The sequence below is a fragment of the Montipora foliosa genome, chromosome 6 (genome assembly GCF_036669935.1).
Source record: "Montipora foliosa isolate CH-2021 chromosome 6, ASM3666993v2, whole genome shotgun sequence".
Taxonomy (NCBI): domain Eukaryota; kingdom Metazoa; phylum Cnidaria; class Anthozoa; order Scleractinia; family Acroporidae; genus Montipora; species Montipora foliosa.
In genome coordinates this window covers 54,957,883-54,967,882 of record NC_090874.1, presented here as the reverse complement: position 1 = coordinate 54,967,882, position 10,000 = coordinate 54,957,883, and the positions used below count along the sequence as shown (strand labels likewise).

General features: G+C 41.5%; 1 protein-coding gene across 1 annotated transcript in view; it reads right to left on the bottom strand.

The window, feature by feature from the left end:
* Positions 1-10,000, bottom strand: part of LOC138007781 (MYCBP-associated protein-like) — a 33,002-nt gene that overhangs the window by 2,204 nt on the left and 20,798 nt on the right. The window contains exons 17-25 of the mRNA XM_068854847.1: positions 8,981-9,144; positions 7,905-7,937; positions 7,705-7,803; positions 7,274-7,395; positions 5,674-5,786; positions 4,827-4,924; positions 3,792-3,846; positions 2,697-2,761; positions 849-935 (exon numbers count right to left, since the gene is read on the bottom strand). Coding sequence (XP_068710948.1) covers positions 849-935; positions 2,697-2,761; positions 3,792-3,846; positions 4,827-4,924; positions 5,674-5,786; positions 7,274-7,395; positions 7,705-7,803; positions 7,905-7,937; positions 8,981-9,144 — 836 coding nt within the window. The remainder of the gene's footprint in view (positions 1-848; positions 936-2,696; positions 2,762-3,791; positions 3,847-4,826; positions 4,925-5,673; positions 5,787-7,273; positions 7,396-7,704; positions 7,804-7,904; positions 7,938-8,980; positions 9,145-10,000) is intronic.

The following is a 10,000-nucleotide window of genomic DNA, read 5'->3' as shown; positions in this document are numbered from 1 at the left end:
CCGAGTGCCCGATGGGATTTCAACCCATGACCCTCCAAGATGTAGCTAAATGCTCTAACCGCTGAGCTACTGTAGACAGACACTGTGGAGAGCAACCGTGGGTGTTGAGTAGAACCACACCATGCAGCTACGCAGTCAAATCAGCACAATTATGACTTACAACTGCATCGAGCAGTCACATTTAGCAACAGAAATATCTGTCAAGTGAAGCTATGATCTTCGCAGTTATGAGAGCAAATTTTTGCAATTGCGTAGAGAAGCCTGAAAATTTCAGGACTTCAACGGGGTTTGACCTCGCGATTCCGGTGCGACGCTCTAACCAACTGAGCTATGAAGCCACTGACGTTGGGAGCTGGTCATTTGTGAGTTCTAATGGTCCCTTCATAGCTCAGTTGGTTAGAGCGTCGCACCGGAATCGCGAGGTCACGGGTTCAAACCCCGTTGAAGTCCTGAAATTTTCAGGCTTCTCTACGCAATTGCAAAAATTGCTCTCATAACTGCGAAGATCATAGCTTCACTTGATTTCATATACGCAGTTCATATATGATTCATTTCATATACCATTTCATCATAGAAATATCTGTACAAGAAAGCCATCCACTCCACCATCCAAGATGTGAGAAATGCATCAGCGACATCTTGGAGGGACTCGGATATTTCCGAGATCCATTTGGTTGTCATATATTCCCTATGTCTTTGATAGTTGATGATGTATTTTAAGAAGTCGACAGCAAAATGAGTTGTTATCAGCATGGGGTTTAAAACCACCTTGAATAGGCAAGACGAACTTATGATACTGAAGTAAGATCGATGGACAGTGTGCCCTTGTATTAAAAAGGAGTTCTTACCTGTGTAAAAAGCTTCCCTCTGTATTTTGCTTCTAAAATCGGATCAAAGGTATTATCCACCGTCAGGCCTTCCACACTGGTCGGCGTCTAAAAAGCACGATTAAAAAGAAAACGAAACTATTAAACTGGACAAACGCTTAGGTTAGACTTAATTAAAACCCTGGGATTGTAAAAGAAACAACGCCATATTTCGCTTTGTTGTTTAGTTCTCGCTATTAGCTCGCATGGCGCGACGCATTGTGCACGCTGTCGTTTCGTCTGTTTCACTGTTCCGCCTCGTAAGCACGTTGTTGTTTAGTTAGCCTCATTGTCACACGGTTCGCGCATAATTAGCGTTGCACCTTTGTTACCCCTATTTTTGCCTGCTCGCTCTTTTTTGCATATCCTTCTTGTCTTCGGTTAATAAACGTCTTCTCTTGCTCGGAGTTCTGGTTCAACTTATTGGCGCAAGTATTCGGATACACAAGTAAAGCTTGCACTGACCCAAATGCCAAAACGTAAAGAGAAAAAATGAGACTCTAACCCTTTGACTCACAGGAGTGATCAGTAGGTAAATTCTCCTCGTAACTTCAAAGAAATGTCAGGCAAACAGGTATTGAGAATGAAGACTACTATCAGCTTAGAGGTGTGATCTTGACATGCCACCAGATTCTCATGACTACCCGACAAGGAAATCTATGGAACTAGTAAGAAAAACATTTTCGGTAACTAGAAAAAGTTGTGTTGAATTTGCGTATTGCCAAAAATCGATTAAACCAATTTTTTAATCGACTCAATTTTGCCTGTTACCTATCGGCATCAAACAACTACTCACCGAGGGAAAATACCTAGGAATAAGCAAATGTTGATAGTTTTATGACAAGCAGAAGCGTGTCGTTCGTTTACTGTCTGCGTTACCGACAAACGCGAAACTATGAAACCTCTCCTTATTTTATATTGCTGAGTTTTAAAAAAATTCTCTGCGCGTCTTGTATCTTATATACCAACGTCACCTGCACGTAATCAATAAAAGAAATACCATAAATATGAAAACAAAGTTGCGCAAGAAAAATTAAAGGTAAGAATAAAGAATAGCTTTGAGTACCATTAGATTACGCAAAATGCAGGTCATAAAAATCTGCTCTAGATGGCGCATGTGCAAATCTACCATCCGCTGTTCACAGTGGGCAGCAGTAGGGCGTACAAGCGACAACAACGACTACGACAGCCAAAACATCACAAAACAGCATTGATTTAACGAGGACAGTTTTTGAGCGGACGTAGAAATGTTGTTAGGATAGTGTCACCCCTTGGTTGACGTTTTCCTTGTTCAAACTCTTTAATAAATGGATCCACTACACTTTCCTCAACAAGACAACTGATTGAGCTAAAGGTGAGGTAATACGGGCGACATTTTCGTTCAACTTGTTGCGCAACAATGTTGCGTTGCAGGTAAGATGGTTTCTTGCGCGTATTACGACCTTCTTGCGCAACAAATTTTTATGTTGCAAAAAGTAGACGTCGCATTTACTTTTTGGAATATGCATGAAAATTTGTTGCCCGAGGAGATGGTAATACGTGCGACAAACCATCGCAACTTGCAATGCAACATTGCTGTGCGACAAGTTGAATGAAAGTGTTGCCCGTATTGCCTCACCTTAAAGAAAACAATTGCACTTTGGCAAGCTCTTCCCACACTGAAAACTAGTTGGTTTTTCCTCAAAAAGGGCTTATCATTGCCGTCGATCAGGCTGTCGTTCGCCTTTGCACGCAAGTTTTTCACCCTGTCTGACAGCCGACTGTGCTATCACCATATCGCAAGCATTTCGCAGATTTTTTGACACACATGAACAATTGCCATGACCTTACCGCAGTCCTCTCCGTCACCAACTCATTGAGGGATGATTTCGATAGCGAAGTAGGCGTACTTGTTCCTTAAAATAAAAGTATGAAGCGTTTACCATTTCAATAGAATTCCCTTTTTTTTTTTTTTTTTGAGAAATGGTAATCTACGTTCCGGTTATTAAAGAAACAAAAGAAGAATGAGGATGTAGGAAAACATTTCCGTAGGAAAACCGTGGATCCGGTGGGAGCACAAAATAATCTCAACGGTGATTCTCGCGAAGGAATGTGGTTCTAGTGACGCGAAAAAGTGGGTGGTTTCGATAAACGAGCAAAACTATACAGCTTATACTACCAACGGGAAAATCGGTTTTCCCATAGAAAGCGTAAGCGCCTATGGTAATTTCTAACACTTTCTTTAACAGAAATTATGAAGAATTTTTAAAAAAAGCGATTACGTATGATGGTTTATAGTGTCCATGGAAGACGCGCACGAATTAAAGGAAAGCTCCGGATTGTATGATGACTAATTCTTCCACATGTTTTGCGTTTCGAAAATTGGTAATAACACATTTAAAACGTTTTATTTTTGTTGTATCAAGCTTGGTCTTTGATTTGTTTGTTTTTACACAGGCTATCCACACAAACAGTGTGTCTGTTTGTATGTTCGAAATATCAAGAAATGTATGGGAAATATTGAAGAGTCCTAATATCGTAAACTTACATCAAGAAATGACTATGTTAAAGCGCAATATAAACGTAAACCTACCTCAGTTGTCGTGTATTGTCATTTCTGCGGCTGAAAATGGCGAATTTGAGCGATTTGGTGGGTTTTCCGTTGACTGTTACAACACGTTAAGTAGTACACGTGTAGTAACAGTCAACGGAAAACCCACCAAATCGCTCAAATTCGCCATTTTCAGCCGCAGAAATGACAATACACGACAACTGAGGTAGGTTTACGTTTATATTGCGCTTTAACATAGTCATTTCTTGATGTAAGTTTACGATATTAGGACTCTTCAATATTTCCCATACATTTCTTTATATTTCGAACAGACAAACAGACACACTGTTTGTGTGGGCCCCCTGTGGTAAAAGAAAGTCGGAAAATGATGGTACCTCTGCCTGATTTTTTCGCCGATAACTTGGAGCGCTGAGTTGAATTGGGACGATCCTAAACGAGGAAAAACAACAAACATTCAATTAAAGGCGACATAGTCGGGGTGAGCGGTGTAGTTCTCAATGGAGTGCTCAAACGACCTTTTATAACTAAGGAAGCATTCGAGGAATGACCTAAATAATAAGTACCCCCAAATGAGCTCTGCTCAAAGGGCCAACGATGGGCCGGCGATCGAACGCCTCCGGGCCAGCTCACACCTTTCTTTCGATGGCTAATTTAGCGTTGTCAACTCTTTTCATAAAACCAAACTTTCAAAGAAATGCAGGCCCTGATGGTATACCAGAGTAATCCATTGGAAATGAAACTTTATTCTCATGCAAAAGTTCTTTTTCGTTTCGGTCAAAAACATGACAGATGATCAGAAGAGTTTAATAGACCATATCCGTATTCTCGGTATTGGACTGGAACTAGCTTGCAATGGAGCCTAGTGCGGGGGAATCTTTTCAAATGCAAATACTTTTTAATATATTCCCCCGCATTAGCCTCCATTGCAAGCTAGTTCCAGTCCAATACTGAGAATACGAATATGGTCTATTAAGACGAGCTTAATTAAAATATACGTGGATTAGCCTTTTTTATACTAGAGCCGCATAATTCATCTGGGACGAACTTAGGCAACCTTTTTTCTTCCTCTTTAAGCACGTCTGGTATAACGACGGGCACAAGACGCATAATGCGTCTCGACAAACTATCAACTGTAGTACGTCTTAGAAGACACACTAAACTGGATAGTTCCTATGGACGCATTATGCATTTTTGCGCCCGTCTTTAGACTAGACGAATTAAACAAACGAAGAAAAACGGTTTGCCCAAGTTCGTCCCTGACGTATTATATTGTTCGTCCTGTCTTTGCACTAGACGGATAACATGAGAGATGCGTAATTCCACTGGACGGATTATGCGTCTCTAGTATAATTTAAACGGCCAACAGCTCGTTAAACCAATAGGAAACGTAGACCCAAATATCAACTTACCGTTTCACTCGTTTTACTAGACTTTTTATCTTTCTTGTCCCCCTTCCTAACGTCGGCTTTTGACTCTGAAGATGTTGCTTTACGAAGTCTTTGTGCAGCTAGCCAGACGAAAAAACAGACCACTAAAACAAGTTTCTCGTATTTGTTTGCTCGCTCACTCACTCTTTTTTTTTTCAAGCACGCCAAATTCAGAGTCGAAAAATTCAAAATCGCTCGTAAGGCAAACTCGTTTTCTTAAAGTGGTACTATGGTACTATGTGCGGTTGCGCTTGACTGCCTTAGTATCTGAACTATCAAGAATTCAAACCTGGGAGATGGTCAGTTGAGAGAGTTCGTACTCTGCCCCGAGGTGAACGAATGATTTGACACATATGAAAGACACATACTTTGAAATGCGCCAGGTTTATTGCAATTGCGTGCACCTTCTCTCAACTGCGATTATCTCAGCCGGAGGAGTGTCAATGATTGTCAAACACATAAAAGACATCATTTAAACTGCGATTGTCACGGTAATAGCTCTACGCGGGAATGATCTGTGATGTCAAACGAAGAACATATCAATGCGACTCAAAGCTCCGTTGCTGGTTCAAATGACTGTTAGTTTTGCCAACTAAACGAAACGAATGCGACACACAAAAAAGGGAAATGTTAACGCTCAGAGGTAATTTTTTGTTTTGGTGAAATGATTAGTTTCATCAACGGACAGTATTGGAGTTTAGGATCACTTTGATATCTTCTTTGAGGTCCTGATAGCTTTTATTTGACAAACGATAATTTCCTCAATGGTGGAAATAGAGAATTATCACTGGCTTGTGCAAGCACGTTAGTATATAGTCAGGAAAATTACCTTCATCTTGAGACGTATCTTCAATAAGTTCCCTCTCTGGTAGCCCATACAACGCTCGAATCATATTAGCTTGGCCTACAATGCTGTCCACCATCTCACAAAGCAGCTGATACCTAAAAAACAAATATTATTTATGATGTGTTCCATTGCGATCAAGTGTTTGAGTTTTCTACAGTTTCTTGAATATTTAAAATACACTATATTACACAGGTTTCATTACTCACACTTAGTTAACTGCAGTACTTAGCATTTGGAAGGACTAACTCATTGACAACGTCTTCAAATTAACACATTTCGAAGATGATATATACTCCTCCAAAAGAATGGGAGGAATTATATATCATGCAAGTGTTCCTTTAAATTGTTGTATTTTCTTTGTAAACTGACGGGTATAGACCACTTTCATAAATGGCGACCAACTTTACATTCTTTTGTATTTATGTTAATTAGACCTACTGTCCTCGTTTTGAAACAAATATTCTTTTGAAATTTGCTCGTCGCAGCGAGGCTAGAAAGGTTTATTAGCATTAAAACAAAAGAATAATTTATTTGACCGCCATTATGAAAGAGGTCTATGGCCGGCCAGTTCAAACAAAAGGAAAGCGCCCTTAGTTTCCACTGAGTTACATCAATACTTGAACACGGGTACTTTACCCTAACGACACTAAACGACCCATTCCACTAACTACAATATAACTGACACGTACTTTCACTCGGGAACTTTCACTAATAATACAAACCATCAACAAACGAGCGACCTTGAGTTTTCTCTTGTTCTTTTGGGGGCAAAACTGTCTTCGGTTGATTTGGCTGAGAAACATTTTTAACCGGAATCGAAACAGAGGGCTGGTAGTGACTGTTTGATCCAAGAAAGGTAGGAAAATACCTCTCACCTAGGGAGCTTAAATAAGGACGGCGGCGACAGAGACGGCGACGGCGACGAGAACGTTCTCTAAGAGCACGCAACGTTTTTGAGACGCTGACGACAACCGGAAGTGCGATCTTTTCCCTTTTAACTTGCCTTCACACAACCACATTTATATTGCTAAATATCTTTTTCCTCCTTTTAAAAATCTAGGATGCAAAATGTTCACTTCCGGTTGCCGTCCGCGGCTCAAAAACGTCCGTTAAGCTCCCTATTAATTCCCACCATGGCACTAATTCGGTGCGCGATTATTTCAAGTCCTTCGTGGTAAAAACTGTGTATCAACATTCCAGGAATAAAACTGGTATTAACGTTCGGGGAGAACATTTACCGTCAGGTGTTCGCGTCCTCCAAATAACATTAATTTGTTCACTTCACGACGTTAGGGAGTTTAAGAAACGACGACGGATACAACTACGACAACGCCACAAAACAATAATATCATTGGTTAAAAGAGCATAAATAATCGTGCTGCACGTGTCTGCGGTCCTCTGCATAACGATGACGTGAAATCACCCTAAAGACTTATGATAGAGCCAAGTTATATTTTGAGGTGACGTTATCGTCGACCGTCGCCGTCGTAGATCTTAAAGTCCTGTTGTCAGGATGAGAACGGCAAAGAAATGAATACAGTATAAAGGCACGTGAGGGAGGTGCAGAGAATACCACACTTACCCGGCAGCATACATGGCATGTTTTACAGGTGTCATTGGTGGAAATGACAAGGTGGAGATACAGCTGTTAAGAGTCTGAAGTAAATTATCCCGTTGATCATCATCTTCAACTGACATGATTTTCTACAACAGAGAAATAAGTATCTGATCAATCATTGCTGGAAACTGGGGAAAATTGTGAAGCCGCGATAACTTTAACTCTGAAGATTTACCGATGATTCTTAACCTGCGGGGGGGTTGAGCTTAACCGTAATGAAATTCAGGCGCGCGCGATTCGAGGAGATTGTGCTTGTGCCCTCGCACGCCTGCGCCCGCGCACGTTAATGGCAGAATGGAAGTGAAATGCACTAAGCTGCGCTGCAATGTTGGCTTCGACTTTTGAAGGGGGTCCTGTGGCCATGATCTGGTGATCGATCCGCGTTGTTGGGTTACCTGTTGAAGTAACTGTAACGACAAATCCCATACATCTTCTTCCTCAAGTTGAGCGTAAATCTGTTTCAATTCTTGAACAATTTCATCTTGGAAATACATCTGTTGAAAAATAGACGTTTAAATTCGCGCCTACATTCGTTGTGGTTTATGAAACACAAATACAAAAATAAATTCATCAACACAAGAATGTAAATTCTCACCCCTTCATTGGCTCTTCCAAATATTTCCTCCTCCTAGATTACAACAAGCAAACAAACAACCAAACCGTCAAACAGAGAAGCAAACAAGATGCAAGCAAGCATACCGTAGTCTGCAAGTCTGGCTGGCATTCCGCACATGCGCACATGGCAGGCAGTCATTCATGGGTTACGTCACTGAGCAAACAACTGTAAAATGGCCTACTGTCAAATAACCCTACTTAAGGCCTTGTGGAGAACGTTTCAACGGGCGAGGATGATTTTTCAACCTCTCCTATGAAGACAAGCACCATTTATACTAGTCTCATTCTTGCGTAACTTGGACACTCAGTTAGGTCACATTAAAACTAGGAGTTGAAATAATCGCGAAATGATTACAATTCGCGAATTTCGTGGAATGTCCTTGTTCTCATAGGCAGTTTGCAACCAATCTTTTGAAACACAAATAAAATGGCAAAATCCGCAAATGCTAGATGACAAAAAAAGGCAGTTTATCAGAGATCAACTGTTTATGTGATCCAAGGTGATGGCAATGACGTAACGTGCAAGATAGAGTGAAGCTATTCTGTTTACAAATATTTTTCTTATCATGCAAATGAGTTAACTACTGGAAAAAAAAAAAAGGAACCTTTTGCTTTTGTCAGCCAGTGGTCCAGTGGCTAAGGCGTCTGGTTTGCATGCGGTTGCCCCGGGTTCGAATCCTGTTCTAACCTCTGGGGCCCGTTTCTCGAAAGTCCCGAAACTTGACGGGCCATTTTCGAGTGTCACAATTACCTTTGCATCTCAAGAACGGAGAGGATTTGAGTAGTCAGACTTCACAGTCATTTTTCTTTTTGTTACCTTGAAAACATGTTAAAAGATCGGCTTTCCAAAACAAGCGGTTGGCATTTTCACGAATGGCTTTTCGGGCCCGAAAAGCTTTCGGGACTTTCGAGAAACGGGCCCCTGGGGTCAAGAAACATTAACGCCAAATTAATGACCCTTGTGCTTATGCTTGCGCCGCTAGCGAAAACCAGCCAACACGGACTACAAGAATTTAACCGCCATTTGTCTTCGCAGCCAAAAAGAAGGAAAATCACCGTAATGTAAGCATCCACCGGGGAACTGGGCCTTTCGGGTGTACGGACCCCATCTAAGATCTCGTTAAGTATTCTGGCTGCTGTCGCCACTGCCTCCCTGTGAGCAAGTTCCTGCTCAATTTGTTGTCTGGCTTCCTTGTAAATGTCATCCTCAACAGCGACACCTAAATCATATCATCATATATCATATCATATATCTTTATTTACCCTCGGATTTTTAGAGTAGCTTGGTGTAGCTAATATCTCCGAGCATTTTCCCTCCCAACCATGATACACAACAGAAGACACACCACAACACCGGGAACTACATGCCCTACTCTTTACGACAAGTGTGCGGGTTCTTTTACGTCCCACATGATTATGAACATTGAAGGGTTGTGAGACGGGACCCCCGGCTTATCGTCCGGCTTATCCGAGAAGACTAGAGAGTCTAACCATTTGCAGATGTAATTACAAAGGCACCACTTTCTCCTCAATTATTTAAAGACCCTGAGTGTTGGTCGGGCCGGAGTTGAACTCACGACCTCCCGCGTGACAGCCCGGTGCTCAACCAACTGAGCCACCGGTGCGCGGTCATCAGGATACAACGTACTCATTTTATAGGGGAGATGAAACGCGCACAAGGACAAATCGTGAATTTGCAATAGGAACGAAAAAGGACAATGTCATAAAATCAAGACTGAGCCAGGACAATCACAATCCTGGAAAATGTCTCGGCGAGTATTTCGAAATATTATCTGTACAAACGCGAAATCGGACAAATACGCCATCGAAACATTTATCGAAAAGAATTACATTTTCAACACGCACAATCTTAATTTTATAACATGCGAAATCTGACCTGATAGTTTATCGCGATATAATTATTTTAACATACGCGACAAAAGCGGTGGTTTATCCGTTGTGTTTCGGCCGCAAGTGGTACGGTAACGAGTAGTCGCGCGGCTTTGCCGCCCGCCGCTTGCTCTTCCCGCCAACTACAAAGGCTAATGGCTAGCTCCATGAGAGGTCCAGGCGAAT